General features: G+C 39.2%; 1 protein-coding gene across 6 annotated transcripts; it reads left to right on the plus strand.

Moving 5' to 3' along the window:
• Positions 1–11,958: 11,958 nt before the first annotated feature.
• On the plus strand, positions 11,959–15,934 carry LOC107821710 (uncharacterized). 6 transcript variants are annotated; one of them, XR_012707839.1, is made up of 9 exons: positions 11,959–12,138; positions 12,313–12,384; positions 12,538–12,612; positions 13,271–13,400; positions 13,887–13,997; positions 14,399–14,490; positions 15,108–15,154; positions 15,228–15,308; positions 15,615–15,934. XR_012707839.1 is itself a non-coding variant. In XM_016648157.2 (9 exons), exons 1-9 carry the CDS (start codon positions 12,112–12,114, stop codon positions 15,684–15,686), a joined length of 702 nt encoding a protein of 233 aa, XP_016503643.1. In that variant the 5' UTR covers positions 11,964–12,111; the 3' UTR covers positions 15,687–15,934. The 6 variants fall into 6 exon arrangements, 5 of the variants coding, with proteins under 5 accessions (XP_016503645.1, XP_016503646.1, XP_016503643.1 ...); XM_016648157.2 differs by having other exon boundaries at positions 11,964–12,138; positions 15,113–15,154; XM_016648158.2 differs by having other exon boundaries at positions 11,967–12,138; positions 13,271–13,354; positions 13,928–13,997; positions 15,113–15,154.
• Positions 15,935–19,441: the final 3,507 nt, after the last annotated feature.

Consider the following 19,441-nt stretch of genomic DNA (forward strand, 5'->3'; position numbering starts at 1 on the left):
TGGGTTCGCAATTGCGATACCTGCAACCTGTAAGTTCATAACTTAGATGCATTTTCAACTATTTTCACATCTTCTCAAAACATAAACTCTCTAGGGCGATTTTTCAAAGGCAGCTTCTCTTCCTAATCGATTGTAAGTGATTTCTAACTAGGTTTCTTCAATCCGTAACATCTTTTCACATGATTTCAACTCAAAATCAATGATTTTCATGGGGAAATTGAGTGTTTTGGGTAGAACCTAGGTTTTTCAAATTTTGAGGATTTGGACCTCGATTTGAGGTCCGATTTCAAAACAAATTATATATTTGGGTTCCTGGGGTAATGGGTACTCGGGTTTTGACCATGTGGGCTCGGGGATGATTTTTGACTTTTTGGGTAAAACTTTGGAAAACTTATTTTCATGCATTAGAATTGATTCATTTAGCAATTATTAATGTAATTAAGTAACTTGTGGCTAGATACGAGCGAATTGGTGGTGGAATCAAGGGGTAAAGCGATAGTTAAGACTTGAATTGTGTTCGTGGCATCGAGGTAAGTGTTTGGTCTAACCTTAGCTTGGGGGATTAGGAGTTGAGTCCTATTTGCTAGGTGGTATTTGTTGAGTACGACGTATAGGCATGGTGACGAGTATCTATACGTTGGTGTCAAGCATGCCAGCGAGTCTTATATTGTGATTATTATGACTTCATTGTATTATTCACACCTTGGTGATGATTTCTATTGTTGGCCAAAGTTTGTGGAAGTAATTGTGATATTTGAACATTGAGGAGCGTTGGATCAAGTTGTATAATGAAATGTGAAAGTATAAGTGGTAATTGAACCTTTTAGAGCATTGACTCAAGTTGTAAAGTGAGTTGTGAAGTAAAAGTGAAAAAGAGAAGAAAATCATTATATTGCCTCCCTTGTCGGGATATTGTTGCTTTTAATGTTATCTCCCTTGCCGGGATGTTGAGGTTTTTTGATGTTGTCCCTTGCCTGGACTTGATTGTTGAACTATTGTTCCCTTGCCGGGATTCTTATTGTAATTTCATTTATTTCCTTGCCCTATTTTTTGTGATTGTTGTTTGGGTGAGGAAGAGTGTTAAAGAACGAAGGGTAATGCCGTGTATTATTTTGGTGAGAAAGTGTTAAAGCACGAAGGGTGATATCGTGTATGATTTGTGAGGAAGAGTGTAAAGCACGAAGGGTGATGTCGTGCCGCACGATGTACAATTCCGTGCCGATTATATTGATTATATGGTGTGGACGAGAGTAAAAGCACGAAGGGTGATGCCGTGCACATTTTCATTACTTGATCACTTTGATGAGGACGGGAGTAAAAGCACGAAGGATGATGCCGTGCACATTTTTATTACTTGATTGCTTTGGTGAGGACGAGAGTAAAAGCACGAAGAGTGATGCCGTGTACTTGTTTGATTTCTGATTCTTGTTGATAGTTGAGATATGGTGTTCCTCTTATTTACCCGCTGTCTTTCTATTCTTAATTGATGTTTTCCCGCAATATGTTTTTCCCTCCCATACTTGACTGTATATTACTATTCTTTTTTTCCGCTGTATATAGTTAAACTGCACAGGTTTATTTGGTAGTCTGGTCCTAGCCTCATCACTACTTCGCTGAGGTTAGGCTAGGCACTTACCAGCACATGGGGTCGGTTGTGCTGATACTACACTCTGCACTGTGTGCAGATCTCGGAGCAGTAGCTTTTGGACCTTAGTTTGGGTGGCTCCCTTCAGTCCATACGGAGATCCAAGGTAGTCCTGCAGGCGTTCGCAGGCCCTGGCGTCTCCCTCTATCTCTTTATCATGTTTCATTTACTTATTTCAGAAACAGTGTATCATTTATCTTTCGGACTTTGTTTGTAGTAATTTTAGACCGTCTGTGAAGCTATGACTCCAGTTCTGGGTAGTCTTGTTAAACAGTTGTATTGGGCTTACTCAGTAATTTTATTGTTTTCTTCCGCTTGTTATAAATTCCGCTATCTTTAAGTTATTGCTCATAATTGTTAAAGGATTAAAAATGGAAAAGAAAGTAAGTTGTTCAAACAGTCGGTTTGCCTAGCTTCCTTTAGTAGGTGCCATAACGACTCCCGAGGGCGGAAAATCCGGGTCGTGAGAAGTTGGTATTAGAGCTCTAGGTTACATGGGTTTCGCAGTTCACAGACAAGCTTAGTAGAGCCTGAGGGATCGGTATGGAGACGTCTGTATTTATCCCCTAGAGGCTATAGAGTTAGGAAAAACTTCACATTTATTCCTTCCTGTCGTGCGCTTTAGTTTCTCAATGCTAATTGAATTTCTACTCTGTTCTTTCGCAGATGGCGAGAACACGCGCTTCCTCATCCACTGACCAACAACTCGAGCCCCCAGCAGCAGCTCCCACGAGGGTCAGAGGCCGAGGCCGAGGCCGTTCTAGAGGCTGAGGTAGGGGCAAAGCTCAACCTAGAGCAGCAGCACCAGCGGCGAAGCCTCAGGTTGACTTCAATGATGAGGTTCCGACCCAGGAAGTTTCGGTGGGCCCAGCTCAGCTACTCGCACTCCGGAGCAGGTGGCTCCCCAGTTTCAGACTCCAACAGTTCAGCCAGTTGGAGCAGTTCAGCCGGGTGTGGTAGCTCAGATCGGTGATTGAGCAGCTATGTCTGCCAATGCTTTGTGGAGATTGGATAGTTTCACCAAGCTCTTCACTACTACTTTCAGCGGTGCATCTTCTGAGGATCCCCAGGATTATCTAGACAGCTGTCATGAGGTTCTCAGGAACATGGGGATAGTGGAGACCAATGGGGTAGATTTTGCTACTTTTCGCTTGTCTAGATCCGCTAAGACTTGGTGGAGAGATTATTGTTTGGCTAGACCAGTCGGGCCACCAACTTTGATTTGGGAGTAGTTTACTCATCTATTTCTGAAGAAGTTTCTCCCTATCACTTAGAGAGAGATCTATCGGAGGCAGTTTGAGCGTCTCCAATAGGGTTCTATGACTGTTACTCAGTACGAGACCAGATTCATCGACTTGGCCTGTCATACTCTTATCATACTTCCCACCAAGAGAGAGAGATGGGGTGATGAGGTTCATTGAGGGACTTATCCAGCCTATTCGACTTCAGATGGCCAAGGAGGCGGGGAGTGAGATTTCTTTTCAGGAGGCGGACAATGTGGCCAGGAGAGTTGAGATGGTTCTATCGCAGGGAGGTGGTCAGGGGTCTGACAAGAGGCCTCATCATTCAGGCCGATTCAATGGTACCTCGTTTGGAGGCAGAGATTCGTATGGTAGAGGCCATCCTCCTAGGCCTTTTCAGTCGGCACTTCAGGTTTTTCACGGTGCTTCAGGTGGTCATGGTTCTCATATGTAGTATTCTGATCAGCAGTCCTACAGTGCACCACCAGCTCCTATCAGTGCACCACCGCTCCAGAGTTTTCAGGGTGGACATTCAGGTCGTCAGGGTCAGCAGTCTCGGCAACCGAGGGCTTGTTACACTTGTGGTGAGATGGGTCACATTGCTAGGTTTTGCCCTCGAGCATCGAATAGCTTTCAGCATCAGGGTTCCCGTGCCATGGTTCAGGCACTGAGTGTTCCACAGCTCGTCCAGCCAGCTAGAGGTGGGGTTAGAGGTGCTAGAGGTGGAGGTAGAGGTAATAGAGGCAGAGCTCAAGCCGCTAGAGGTGGAGGCCAGCCAGTAGTAGCCCGTCCTAGAGATGTAGTTCAGGGTGGTGGGGCCCAACCCTGATGTTATGCTCTTCCAGCCAGGCTCAAGGCTGAGGCTTTCGATGTAGTTATTACAGGTACTATTCTGGTTTATAACAGAGATGCTTCAGTTTTATTTGATCCAGGATCTACATACTCTTATATGTCGCCTTATTTTGCACTGTATCTGGTCATGCCTAGTGATTCTTTGAGTGCTCATGTTTATGTGTCTACTCAGGTGGGTGATTCTATTATGGTATATCGAATCCATCGTTCATGTATAGTTGTGATTGGGGGTCTTGAGACTCGTGTAGATTTACTTCTTCTGGACATGGTTGATTTCGATGTCATATTGGGGATGGACTGGTTATCACATTACCACGCTATCTTGGATTGTCATGCCAAGACTGTGACCTTACATTTAGAGTGGACAGGGACTCCTGGTCATTCTACCCGTAGTGTTGTCTCATATATGAAGGCTCGACGTATGGTCGAGAAGGGGTGTTTGGCTTATTTGGCCTATGTTCGTGATTCTAGTGCTGATGTTCCTTCTATTGATTCTGTGCCCATTATTCGTGAGTTTCCTGAGGTATTCCCTTCAAACCTGTCGAGTATGCCACCCGACAGGGATATTGACTTTTGCATTGATTTGGCTCCGGGCACCCAGCCCATTTCTATATTGTCGTATCGTATGGCCCCACTTGAGTTGAAGGAGCAGTTGCAAGACTTGCTTGAAAAAGGTTTCATTAGACCTAGTGTTTCGCCTTGGGGTGCGCCGGTATTATTTGTTAAGAAGAAGGACGAATCGATGAGAATGTGTATTGATTACCGGCAGTTGAATAATTTTACAATTAAGAATAAGTATCTATTACCGAGGATTGATGATTTGTTTGATCAGCTTCATGGTGCCAAAGTATTTTTGAAGATTGACTTGAGATCTAGCTGCCATCAGTTGAGGATTAGGGCATCTGATGTCCCTAAAACAGCTTTTCGCACTCGGTACGGGCATTATGAGTTCTTGGTGATGACATTCGGGTTGACAAATGCCCCAGCAGCTTTTACGGATCTGATGAATCGAGTGTTCAGGCCTTACTTGGATTCGTTCGTGATAGTCTTCATTGATGATATTTTGATCTATTCCCATATCCGGGAGGAGCATGAGCAACATCTTAGAGTGGTTCTTCGGACTTTGAGGGATAGTCAGTTGTATGCTAAGTTTTCGAAGTGTGAGTTTTGGTTGAGTTCAGTTGCATTCCTGGGTCATGTTGTATCAGCAGAGGGTATTTAGGTTGATCCGAAGAAGATTGAGGCAGTCAAGAACTGGCCTAGACCAGCATCAGCTACAGAGATCCGGAGCTTCTTGGGATTGGCAGGCTACTATCATCGATTTGTGGAGGGTTTTTCGTCTATTGCAGCCCCGATGACCAGGTTGACCCAGAAGGGTGCCTAGTTCAGGTGGTCGGACGAGTGTGAGGCAAGCTTTCAGAAGCTCAAGACAGCTTTGAATATGGCACCGGTGTTGGTTTTGCCCACAGGTTCAAGGCCATATACAGTTTATTGTGATGCATCTCGTATTGGACTTGGTGCGGTGTTGATGCAGAATGGCAAGGTCATTGCCTATGCTTCGTGGTAATTGAAGATTCATGAGAAGAACTATTCGGTTCATGATTTGGAATTGGCAGCTATTGTCCACATGCTGAAAATTTGGAGGCATTATATGTATGGCGTGGCATGCAAGGTGTTCACGGATCACAAGAGTCTGCAGTATTTGTTCAAGCAAAAGGAGCTAAATTTGAGGCAGAGAAGGTGGTTGGAGCTATTAAAGGACTATGATATCACTCTCTTATATCATCCGGGAAAGGCCAATATGGTGGTCGATGCCTTGAGTAGGAAGTTAGCTAGTATGGGCAGTCTTGCTTATATTCCGGTCGGTGAGAGACCGCTTACTTTGGATGTTCAGGCTTTGGCCAATCAATTCGTGACGTTGGATGTTTCTGAGACCAGCCGTATGTTAGTTTGCATAGTCATTCGTTCTTCCTTATTGGAGCGTATCCGAGATCAACAACATGATGATCCTCATTTGTGTGTCCTTAGAGACACGGTGCAGCACGGAGGTGCCAAGCAGGTTACCTTAGGAGATGATGGAGTCTTGAGATTGTAGGGTCGAGTTTGTGTGCCTAATGTGGATGGGCTTCGAGAGTCGATTTTAGAGGAGTCCTATAGTTCCCGGTACTCTATTCTTCCGAGTGCCGCTAAGATGTATCAGAATTTGCAGCATCACTATTGGTGGAGAAGAATGAAGAAGGATATCTTTGCATATGTGGCTCGGTGTTTGAACTGTCAGCAGGTTAAGTACGAGCATCAGAGGCCCAGTGGTTTGTTCCAGAAGACTGATATTCCTGAGTGGAAGTGGGAGCATATCACTATGGACTTCATTGTTGAACTCCCACAGACTCAGAGAAAGTTCGATGCAGTGTGGGTTATTGTTGATAGGCTGACCAAGTCAGCACATTTCATTCCTGTGGCAGTCTCATATTCTTCCGAGAGGTTAGCTGAGAACTATATCCGAGAGATTGTTCGTCTTCATGGTGTTCCCGTGTCTATCATTTTGGATCGAGATATGCAATTTACCTCACATTTCTGGAGAGCAGTTCAGCGAGAGTTGGGCACACGCGTTGAGTTGAGCACATCGTTTCATCCTCAGACGGACGGGCAGTCCGAGCGGACCATTCAGATTTTGGAGGATATGCTCCGAGCTTGTGTCATTGACTTTGGAGGCTCGTGGGATCAGTTTTTGCCTTTAGCAGAGTTTGCCTACAACAACAACTACCAGTCGAGTATCTAGATGGCTCTTTATGAGGTTTTGTATGGTAGCGGTGTCGGTCGCCAATTAGATGGTTTGAGCCGGGAGAGGCTCGGTTGTTGGGTACGGATCTAGTATAGGATGCCTTGGACAAGGCCAGGATCATTCAGAATAGGCTTCGTACAGCTCAATCCAAGCAAAAGGGTTATGGCGACCATAAGGTTCGTGATTTGGCATTCATGGTCGGTTAACGGGTATTGCTTCGAGTGTCGCCTATGAAGGGCGTGATGAGATTTGGGAAGAAGGGCAAGCTTAACCCTAGGTTTATTGGCTCATTTGAGATTCTTGATCGAGTGGGGAAGGTGGCTACAGACTTGCGTTGCCGCCGAGCTTATCAGTCGTGCATCTAGTGTTTCATGTGTCCATGCTTCGGAAGTATCATGGCGATCCATTCCACGTGTTAGATTTTAGAACTGTCCAGTTAGACAAGGACTTGTCTTATGAGGAAGAGTCGGTAGCTATTCTAGACCGGCAGGTTCGTCAGTTGAGATCGAAGAGTTTTCCTTCTGTTCATGTTTAGTGGAGAGGTCAGCCTGCTGAGGCATCGACCTGGGAGTTCGAGTCCGATATGCGGAGCCGTTATCCCCATCTTTTTCCCGACTCAGGTACTTCATTCTTCTGTCCGTTCGAGGACGAACAATTGTTTTAGAGGTGGAGAATGTGATGACCCAAAAGGTCATCACTTGTTTTAAAAATAAATTATGCATTTCGAGACCTTAAAAAAACCTCTTTCTGTCTCACCTCGATTTGTGTATGTAGTCCGGGCACGTAGCCGGAAAGCCAATATGTGAAAGTCTGTGAAAAATGATGAATTTTGACTTTAAAATGAATTAAGTTGACTTCGGTCAATATTTTGGATAAACGGACCCGGACCCGTGATTTGACGGTCACGGAGGGTCCGTAGGAAAATATGGGACTTGGGCGCATGCCCAGAATCGAATTCCGAGGTCCCAAGCCCGAGAAATGAATTTTTAAAGAAAATTATTTTCTGGAATATTTATGAGTTTTTGAAAATGAAATATGCTTAAAATTTGATGGTATCGGGCCCGTATTCTGGTTCCGGAGCCCGGTACAGGTCTTATATGTGATTTAAGTTGAGTCTGTGAAGTTTGGTAAGAAACAGACTTGAAATGACGTGAATCGGACCGTATTTGAGAAAATTGGAAAATTTGAAGTTCTTAAGAAATTTCATGATTTTGATGCTAAATTCATAGTTGTTGATGTTATCTAAGTATTTGAATGCACGAGCGAGTCCGTATTATATTTTTAGGTTGGTGTGCATGTTTGGTTTGGAGCCTCGAGGGCTTCCGGTGAGTTTTGGATAGGCCACAGGGTGGAGTTTGGACTTGGGAAATTGCAGGTTTCAGTTGTTCTATTGCAGGCCAGCAGGCTTCGCATCAAGGGCTGAGTCGCAAATGCGAAATAGTCCAGGCCAGCCATTCCTCGCAAATGCGAGATTTTTCTTCGCAAATGCAATGATCCCCATTTGGGCCTGTCATCGCAGATACGACAGGATGTTCGCAAATCCGACTTCGCAAATGCGAGCTCAGCAGAGTCTGGGTTCGCAATTGCGAACCCTGGTCGCAATTGCGAACCCTGGTCGCAATTGCGATACCTGCAACCTGTAACTTCATAACTTAGATGCATTTTCAACCATTTTTCACTTCTTCTCAAAACATAAACTCTCTAGGGCGATTTTTCAAAGGCAGCTTCTCTTCCTAATCGATTGTAAGTGATTTCTAACTAGTTTTCTTCAATCCGTAACATCTTTTCACATGATTTCAACTCAAAATCAATAATTTTCATGGAGGAAATTGGGTGTTTTAGGTAGAACCTAGGTTTTTCAGATTTTGAGGTCCGATTTCAAAACAAAATATATATTTGGGTTCCTGGGGTAATGGGTACTCGGGTTTTGGTTCGAACCTCGGGTTTTGACCATGTGGGCCCGGGGATGATTTTTGACTTTTAGGGTAAAATTTTGGAAAAATTATTTTCATGCATTAGAATTGATTCATTTAGCAATTATTAATGTAATTAAGTAACTTGTGGCTAGATACGAGCGAATTAGTGATGGAATCAAGGGGTAAAGCGATAGTTAAGACTTGAATTGTGTTCATGGCATCGAGGTAAGTGTTTGGTCTAACCTTAGTTTGAGGGATTAGGAGTTGAGTCCTATTTGCTATGTGGTATTTGTTGAGTACGACGTATAAGCATGGTGATGAGTATCTATACGTTGGTGTCAAGCATGCCCGTGAGTCTTATATTGTGATTATTATGACTTCATTGTATTATTCATGCCTTGGTGATGATTTCTATTGTTGGCCAAAGTTTGTGGAAGTAATTGTGATATTTGAACATTGAGGAGCGTTGGATCAAGTTGTATAATGAAATGTGAAAGTATAAGTGGTAATTGAACCTTTTAGAGCATTGGCTCAAGTTGTAAAGTGAGTTGTGAAGTAAAAGTGAAAAAGAGAAGAGAATCATTATATTGTCTTCCTTGTCGGGATATTGTTGCTTTTAATGTTATCTCCCTTGCCGGGATGTTGAGGTTTTTTTATGTTGTCCCTTGCCGGGACTTGATTGTTGAACTATTGTTCCCTTGCCGGGATTCTTATTGTAATTTCATTTATTTCCTTGCCCTATTGTTTGTGATTGTTGTTTGGGTGAGGAAGAGTGTTAAAGCACAAAGGGTGATGCCGTATATTGTTTTTGTGAGAGAGTGTTAAAGCACGAAGGGCGATGTCGTGTATGAATTTGTGAGGAAGAGTTTAAAGCACGAAGGGTGATGCTGTTTCGCACGATGTACAATTCTATGCCGATTATATTGATTATACGATGAGGAGAGAGTAAAAGCACGAAGGGTAATGCCGTACACATTTTCATTACTTGATTGCTTTAGTGAGGACAAGAGTAAAAGCACGAAGGGTGATGTCGTGCACATTTTTATTACTTGATTGCTTTGGTGAGGACGAGAATAAAAGCACGAAGGGTGATGTCGTGCACTTGTTTGATTTCTGATTCTTGTTGATAGTTGAGATACGGCGTTCCTCTTATTTACCCGCTGTCTTTCTATTCTTAATTGATGTTTCCCCGCAGCACGTTTTCCCCTCTCATACTTGACTGTATATTACTGTTCTTCTTTTCCGCTGTATATAGTTAAACTGCACAGGTTTATTTGGTAGTTTGGTCCTAGCCTCATCACTACTTCGCCGAGGTTAAGCTGGGCATTTACCAACACATGGGGTCGGTTGTGCTGATACTACACTCTGCATTGTGTGTAGATCCCGGAGCAGCAACTTTTGGACCTTAGTTTGGGTGGCTGCCTTTAGTCCATACGGAGATCCAAGGCAGTTCGCAGGCCCTCGCATCTCCCTCTATTCCTTTATCCTGTTTCATTTACTTATTTCAGAAACAGTGCATCATTTATCTTTCGGACTTTGTTTGTAGTAATCTTAGACCGTTTGTGAAGCTGTGACTCCAGTTCTGGGTAGTCTTGTTAAATAGTTGTATTGGACATACTCAGTAATTTTATTGTTTTCTTCCGCTTGTTATAAATTTCGCTGTCTTTAAGTTATTGCTCATAATTGTTAAAGGATTAAAAATGGAAAAGAAAGTAAGTTGTTCAAACAGTCAACTTTCCTAGCTCCCATTAGTAGGCGCTATCACGACTCCCGAGGGCGAAAAATTCGGGTCGTGACAACCTCTTTTCATAGATTCATTTTTACTATAATATATGATTAGTTTTCTCATTTTATATTTACTAAAAAATGAAAATACAAAAAAATATTTACTCATTCAAACTGGAGTTTTAAAATTATTTTACATTCATTCACTTTTACTTGGCACATTTTGACTTTTTACGCCCCTTAAGAAATAATAAATGAAGTGCATAATTTATCATGATACCCATATTAATTGATGCATATTTTATTGGATTTGAGAAAATGATTTGAAATGAGTAATAAATACTGTGGATATAACAGGAAAAAAAACTTTATCTTCTCTTGAAATGCGTAAAGTGTTAAGAAAAAATAAAAATTTATTTTTAATATACATGACAAATAAAAGTGAACGAAGGAAGTACTTTTTTAGAGGACGTATAAAAGAGAAACACATAGTGATAATACGAGACAGAGTTCATAAATCCTGCTAGAGGTGTCAAAACGGGCTAGCCCAGCCCAAGCCTAGTGGGCTTTTAAATTTGATGGGCTAGGGGGGCTGGCCCTCCATCTATATGGGCCTTAAAATTGTCGGCCCAGCCCAGCCCTAAGAGGTCCGCAGGCTAGGGCGGGACGGCCCTGCAATTTGTTTAGAAAAAATATTTTTTCAAATCATTAGATATTTCTTCGTGACATAATCTTTTAATCATATGAACGACTTCTGTTTATTTAGAATGTACAAGAATCTTGATATTTGACAAGGAGTCTCGTAATTGAAATGCAAATTCTCTATATCTCCAGCTCTTCTTTTTTTAACGTTAAATGAATATTCTTTTAGTATTTTTCTTTCACTTTCCTTAGGTTCAGGAATTGCATCAATAAGTTTATATGTTAAAGTTTTTTAATTTAGGTTTAACATTATTTGTTGATTTCATCATTATAGTCCATAAATTTTTAAAATTCATGAAATTTGCTAGTGTTGTTAATTTTCTTTGGTATTAAAACTTGACCTTTTTTTTATACTAAAGAGCAATTTAATAATTAATAATATATTAAAGTAACCAAACTGATTATTGGTCACTTAAAGTAATATTTTCTTTTGAAAAAAATTATTATTGGTCACTTAAAACTTTTCTAGTTCGTTGTTAGTTAAGCAAAAGAAAAACTAATCTTGTCATACTACATGCATGTCAAAAATATAAATTCTAGTTGATATGGAAAGGTAAATGAGCAATCTAAGATTGAAAAATGGGGATTATATATAATTAATATTTTTTAGTTTTTACTTTTTTTATATTTAAATTTGAATTTAATTAATTTTTGGCCCACAGACCGGCCTAGGCCCAGCCTAGTCAAGCCTCAAGGGCCAGCGGGCTGACTTGGGTCGGGCTTATAAGCCTCAATTTTAAATGAGCTAAAAAAAATCCCAACCCAACCCTACTTAAGTAGCGGGCTGGATTAGGCTGACCTCACGGGCCAAACCCATTTTGACGGCTCTAGATCCTGCCCATGGTGCTTGCGCAGTTGTACCAAGCAAATCTTATTTTGTCTTGCTATGCGCACAAAAAAAAGGTTGGACTTCCTCGCAGTGGCGGAGCCACATTAAAGCAAGGGGTGTTACGTGATACCCTTTCGCCAGAAAATTATACTATTTTTTAGATAATTTTTTTATTTTATATATATTTAGTATATGTTGACTCCGCGTTACTTTTACATATATCTAATTATTTATATTTTGACATCCCTCCGGCTCAAAATTCTAGATCTGCCTCTGCTTCCCCGAGCAATAACCAGTCATTCTACTTTTTCCACCTTAAAACCACTCGTTTTCTTTCTCTTCAGATAATTCTCGTTTGCTTATCTCCAAAGCTAACCGTTACACTCTTAGACATAGGTGAGAAAGAGGCGGGCAAACAAATGGCTCCGAAGAACTTGTCCTTCAAGGTTTGTTTTTCACCCACTGATGAACTGCCTTCATTTTTTCTCAAAGTTTTGAGGTTTAACAATTAACACAATGCTCTGTTCTTATCTGAAAGTTAATGTTTCATGTTTGTTTCCTACAATTCTATGATATACTGAATGTAGAAGTAAATGACTAATGGTTCCATATGTTGAAAGATAATCCTGGGTTCTTCCTCCATGGCACGTCGGAAAATTCTAGCTGACATGGGTTATGATTTTACAGTTATGGTACGTCCAATTTTGCTTTTAAAAGTTTCTGTATTTTCGCTACAACTCGAATTTTATGGTCGCTTTAGGTTCTGGACCCGGTCTAAGTTTCCTAAAAAGGGGTTGTCTTTTCTAGTAGATTTTGGCTTAAAATCAAATTGTTTTGTGGATTAGACTGCTGACATTGACGAAAAGAGCATTAGGAAGGAAAATGCTGAGGAATTAGTTGTAGCTCTAGCAGAAGCAAAGGTATGCCACCTCCTTTCTTGAATTATTTGAACATTTTTCATGTCTTCTTCAGTTAATTTCACTAATGAAGTTGGTGGAAGTTTCCTAATGCCAAAACCTATTTTTGTGTAGCTAGAATAGGTTAGAACATTAATCGAATTTTATTATTATGCAAGCAATTTGAAACTTGAATGGAAGATCTTTGTAGTGTATCTGGTAGGATTTTTAAGTAACAGAAACTCTAGGTATAACGGCCAGGAGTTATCGTAGTGCAGTTCTGTGATGAATTCTATTAATAACTGTATAGCATATAATATCAATAAGAAGGTCAAATCCAAGATTCTGGTGATTGGATGAGATTTATTCTTGAGTGTCCCCTTGACATCTTTGGTGTCCCGGTGAAAGTTTTTAACCACTTCGCCCATCAATTATTTGAGTTATCAAATTGCCATTTGATGGTTGGGGACTATCAATAAATGGTTACTTCTCTTCTGTTGGCATTCGACTGATTCTGAGTAGTTCGGCTCACTATAATCAACTCATTTCTTTTCCTTCCATTCCATGACACTCTAGCATGCCATATAGATTGAGACGAGTGCCTAATATGTAATACATTGATATCATGTTCCAGTACTGTAAGAACAAGTCTTATGTTTGCTTACTGGACTTTTCTTCTTAGGCAGATGCTATTATGTCAAGGCTTGAAACAACTGATCATTTGGAGGAAAATACTCATCCCACTCTCTTGATTACTGCAGACACAGTATGTTTATTTCTCCACATTGCTAGGGAATACTTCAAGTACCATGGTATTGCTAATGACATGTAGTTCAAGTTATCTAGCAGAAAATTAAGCCATTTTCATAGTTATTTCAGTAATTGAATTGAGGGCTCACCAAAAACCAGTTAATGCTATTTTTCATTTGTTCCAAAAGTAGTTGGAGATATCGGCACATTTAGCAATAAACAAATAATAGCATTACATTATTTTAACTAAGTAACTTTGTATAGGAGAAGTCCTGGAAAAAGTGTCCACATTAGCTTGATGTAAATTCTTTTGTTAGATAAATGTTGCGAGCAGCTGATGCATATTGTAATGCCATTTTAGATTGACGTATATTGTGTGGTTAGCTAGTTTTTTTGTCTTTTGCTTTGGTCTCAAGATTCATTTAAAAATTGGATGCTCCAGGCTTGCTCCGTGATGGGCAATCTTATTCAATATCACTGTTAAAAAGTATATTGCAAAAAATAGAGTGCTTGAGCCGTCTAATGAATTTTTTCTTGGATGAAAATAGATCTTTTTGGCTATATCTTACCTACATCTATTGGTATCGAGGTGGCGGTGTACCAAGGAATTATTAGAGAAAAGCCGTCAAGTAAGGAAGAAGCGCGCCAATTCATCAAAAGTATGTCTGCATTTGTGGTTGGCAGTTTCATCCAGTATCTTACGTATTACTCTTGTTTTGCCTTATTTTTGGACTTTAGTATTACCTGATGTTGCTTTTGCTCTGTTTTGTTACTATCTCGTTGTTGGTACTGCTTCTTTTCCATGAAATCTTCATTGCTATATTTCATTTTCTTGAATGTTGTGATTATGCTTGCGTGAGCCGAGGGTCTATCGGAAACAACCTCTCTACCTGCACAAGGTAAGGGTAAGGTTTGCGTACGCAATACTCTCCCCAGACCCCACTTGTGGAAATACACTAGTTATGTTGTTGTTGTTGTAGTTTCATCCAGTGTCTCAGCTGGTCAGGTTGTTCTTTTTCTTTACTAGCATTATTACCATTCTTCTTGTTATGAATTGCAGGCTACTCTGGTGGTCAAGCCACGGTTGTGGGATCTGTTGTGGTGACCAACCTCACAAAGGGGATAAGAAAAGGAGCTTGGGAAAGGTCAGAGGTATATCTTTTTCTCCAAGTGAAGTAATTCCTTGTGTTGGAGACTTTTGAAGTACAAATACGCATTTATACAGTACATTCTTGCTTAAATTGATATGTTCCAATGGTGACGTAGGCTTTGCTGCATCTGATGCATAAGCGTGTGTGATGTGCGAGCAAGGATTAAGGCGATGTGCCATTTTGAAGCTATTCAGAAATCCAACTATAGATATTAAATAAGTATATTAATGCTTATCCCAGGCGAAAAGAGTGAATGTTGATGGAAACTGGTTAATTAAAGCCCATCAGCATTAACTCTCTTCATCCATGAATATGTTTCCCTATATATACTTAACTTGAATGAAGACTTCCTTTTACTCTGACCATCCCAGTTTATAAGAATGCCAAAATGCTTCCGTTTTTATGTGCTTATTGGAACGCCAATACAATCTTCTCACAGCTCCCGGAATTGTTAGTTGGCTAGTTTTATGTTCTACATGCCCCTCCTTTTATTACTGTTGTGAACTGGTTCTTTCTTGATGGTGGGATGCAACATGATTTTGCTCACAGAACTTCTTGCTGACTTTGTTGCACATAATATGATTAGTTAACACGGAGTATACTGTTCTGCTGCTTAAGTGCAGGTATATTTCCATGAGATACCTGATGAGGTCATTGATAGCCTGGTAAATATGACAGTGTCCTTAAATATGGGATGTTCTTTACCTCCAACATTAACTTCTAGTGCTAATTGTGTAGATTGAGGAAGGAATAATACTTAATGTTGCTGGTGGTTTAATGCTTGAACATCCACTGACGTTGCCCTTTGTTGATACTGTGGTTCGTCTCTCTCTCATATAGTATATATTTAACTTTTGATGGGAGTGGTTATATGGTTATCCCTTAGCTATAAATTTGACATGATTCTATGTCACTCTCTGGAGGTTTCAATTATCTTACAGACTTCAAAAGTATTCTGGTGGACATTAATTCGAATAGGAAATATCAAACAGAATGCATGCATAATCATCAACAGCTCGATCAATATCTCTTTAACTTTTCAAGTGGACAGCTTATTGGTGTCGACAACAGGGAAAAGAATTCCACGATCCGTTGATTATACTCTTTCTTCCCATTTCTCTACAGATTGGAACTGCTGATCATGTCATGGGACTCCCAAGAAGTCTCACTGAAAAGCTTATTCAAGAAGCACTCTAGCTGCTGGGAACGAACACTCCTCACCCATTGCAAAAGATTACTCTCCCTAGATTTTCGAATTTATAATATTGTCTTTCTGAAGTGAAGGTTTGGAACATGCCGAAATGAAAAAGAAAGTCGTTTATCTTCTCTTACTCTATACCGCTTGCTTTAATGAACATATAGACGTTGTAGTTATCTTTAATATCACTAAAATACTATTCTTATGCTTTATATTAATTACTACTATTTACTAATTATAGGATTAAGCATGTCACCTACGTTTATACTTAAGGTAACACTTTGTCATGCATAAACACATGTTTTCCGTCTGTACCCGGCAATTTTCCTTGATGAAATTATTTTTAGTGTTTATTTATCTTGAATTTCGAAATATATTTCCTCCACGGAAAATATTCTCCACCGAAGTTGATTTCTTCTCGTATGCACTGAAGTTATTTTTCTTTGGAAGCACTTAAACTTTTACCTTCTATAATTTGTTTCAATCCTTACTTAGACATATTGTGTTAAACCTTTACTACCGAAGAACATCACCCGTCCATATATCGTGTAGTCAGTAGTATCACTTAATTTTACATCTAAACAGACATTGGGAAACGAATAATGATGATTTCAAAAGTTAAAATATTTTTCTGAAAACACGTATTCCTTCAAGCCAGTTGCCTAGGAATATAAAATTGCAAATTACACTGTTGCTTCAGAGCTGTTTCCTGCGTCTCCCCACCACGCTAAATAGTGGCCACAGTAGCTAATTTTCTGGAGTGATATTTGACCGAAATTTAGGAAGTTACTCCAAATTTCACCAGTGATCAACAAACAGATCACGGACCAAAATCTGATAATGCAAGGTCAACGTACAAAGTTCAAAATTCCTGACGGTTTGGTTCCCTTGAAAAGTTCCCAAAATCCATTGACTCAAAACTCCTCTTTTGGACATAAAACTTGGTTTGAAAATGTTGTTTGTTCATGGAATTTGACCAGTTTTTGAAAGAAAAATTTTCAACTTTCAAATATTAGTTTGGCCAGTTTTAGGTGCGAGTGTTTTCCTCTCACAAAAATTTAACTTTTATTCAATTAAAATGCATGTTCAAACACAACTTGAACTTTCAAAAGCTATATTTCAATACAACTTCTATAACCTTTTTTTTTCAAGTTTAACCAAATCTATGTCTAAACACCAGCTAATAATATAAGCGGGTATTGTAATTTGTAAATATCATCAAAGTGTAAACCCCGAAGGAAATTTTACCTGCTATACCAAACTATTACACCCCGTTTATTATAAACCAAAATAATTTCAAAATATTATTACTAATAACTACATTTTATATTTTATAATCAAAACAGGTATTTATTTATACCTATCATTGAGGCATGAAATACGCCAATTATATTCTTTTCTCTCTCTCTTCCTTCTCTCTCTTCGAGCAAAAATAAACAAATCATGAATTCACGAAGACCAATAAAAATAAAAATGGAGGCAGATGGAGATGTAGCAATGGACGATAAAGCAAAGAGTATGAGAGATCTATTATCAAGTTTCTACTCTCCAAACTCCTAATTCTACTTCTTCAACGACGCCATTCAATGCTGCTTCTAATCGGTGTCGGCATCATCATTCATTATTGGCTCAACTTCTTAGGCGAACAGATCTGGCATGGCTACGCCGGAGAAGATTTGAGGATCGAATTTTTGTTCGTCTTCATTTTTAATTTTAATACAATGTATACAATATTTTGCTTGGCCGGAAAACGCTATCTCCGGTGAACTTCCTTCTCTTCTTCGCTTTAGTCACATACAATGATACAAATACATTGCATTCTGTGCAAATACACTCAAATATATTGTATTTTTATATAAATACATTTTTTTTCCTTGTATTTATGTATTTTGAAGGCTTGTATTTTTTGAATACAACTGAATATCACTGTGTTTGTAATTTTTTTGTTATTTGAATACAGTCGAATTGAATATAATGTATAATAGTGAATAATATGTGTGAATTGAATACAATGTATATAATCGAATTGAATAGAATGGTATACGCCATATTTCTTGATTTTTAATTATTTGAATATAGTTGAACTCAATATAGTGAAATTGAATACAATTCAATATTGCGCTTTTCGTTATTAAACACCCGTAATCATTATTTTTTCGGCAGATTACCTCATTGTATTTATAAATATAATCGCGTGAATACATGAAATACGGCACAGTAGTAGCGAAGTTTATGTAGAATTGATTTTGTTGAGTTACATTAGGAGTAATATACGCTAATTGATCCTCTTTCTATTATTAAATTGCTGGACTCCCCTATTTTTTAGGCAAATTTTGCTACTGTATTTATGAATACAGTAGCGCAAATACAGTCGCGTAATAAATAAATAGTAGTTATGAAAAATAATTATATATATGGTAGCTTTAAAAAGTTAATAATCACTATACAATAGTGGTTTCTAAAAATTCCTCTTTCTCTAAATATTGCTATAAGGTACTCCCTCTGTTCCAATTTATGTGAACCTATTTCTTTTTTGGTCCGTTCCAAAAAGAATGATCCCTTTCTAAATTTGATAATAATTTAGCTTAAACTTACAATTCTACCCTTAATGAGAAGCTTTTATAACCACACAAATACTTTGAACCCCTTTTTGACTTGTTTAGGACCACAAATTACAAAACTCTTCATTTTTTCTTAAACTTTGTACCCAGTTAAACAGGTAAAAATTGCACGGAGCGCCTATTTGGCCGCCCCCATTTAACCGATACCCATTTTTTAAAAAACTTTTAACTTGTACCCACTTTTTAAATAACTTCAGCCCCCTTTCTCCTCTTCCTTGCTTTGCAACTCTCTCGAATCATATATAGGAGAATCTCAATTAAGAACCTTAGGATGTTCTTCCCATGCAGTGATACTATATAAATGAACACTTTCTTCCTGGTCTCTCAATTACTAACAAAGGAATTGACAGATTCAAACAAAAATTAAAGAAATGCTAGATTAATGGAGGATTCGTGTCTTTATCATTGCCCAAGGAGCTTCTTTATCTTCATAAAGGATACATACTATCCATAGAGATCTGAAGGCGAATAACAATATTCTTCTAGACGGTAATGAACCTCAAATATCAGATTTTGGATTGTCGTATGTTTTTGGTGGAAAAGATTCAGAAGCTAAGACAAATCGAGTTGTTGGAACTTAGTAATCATACATGCAACCTTCCTGAGCACAAATAGTTCTTCTAGCACAAAAACTTCTACTCTAGAGTGAAAGTTCGCCAGTTACAAACAAAAACTTCAGCTCTAGAGCTGAAGTTCGACAGTTACAAAACAAAAACTTCAGCTCTGGAGCTGAAGCTTACAAACAAAAGAGCTGAAGTTTGTCAGTTACAAACAAAAACTTCAGCTCTAGAGCTGAAGTTCGACAGTTATAAAACAAAAACTTCAGCTCTAGAGTTGAAGCTTACAAACAAAAACTTCAGCTCTAGAGCTGAAGTTCGACAGTTACAAAATAAAAACTTCAGCTCTAGAGCTGAACTTCAGGCCTGACTACTAGAATGCTGAAGTTTTGTGTGATTGCCTTTGTTACTTCAGCCCCGTATGCTGAAGTTATGCGAAAAAGTGGGTAATTGCAAGCGGGTACAAGTTAAAAAGTGACACAAAAAGTGGGTATAGATGCAAATGCCTCGTTAAACAGGTTCACATAAATTGGAACGTAGTACTATTTTTAAGTGGGCTGTCATGCAGTATAGTAT

The sequence above is a fragment of the Nicotiana tabacum genome, chromosome 3 (genome assembly GCF_000715075.1).
Source record: "Nicotiana tabacum cultivar K326 chromosome 3, ASM71507v2, whole genome shotgun sequence".
In the NCBI taxonomy this organism is placed as follows: Eukaryota; Viridiplantae; Streptophyta; class Magnoliopsida; order Solanales; family Solanaceae; genus Nicotiana; species Nicotiana tabacum.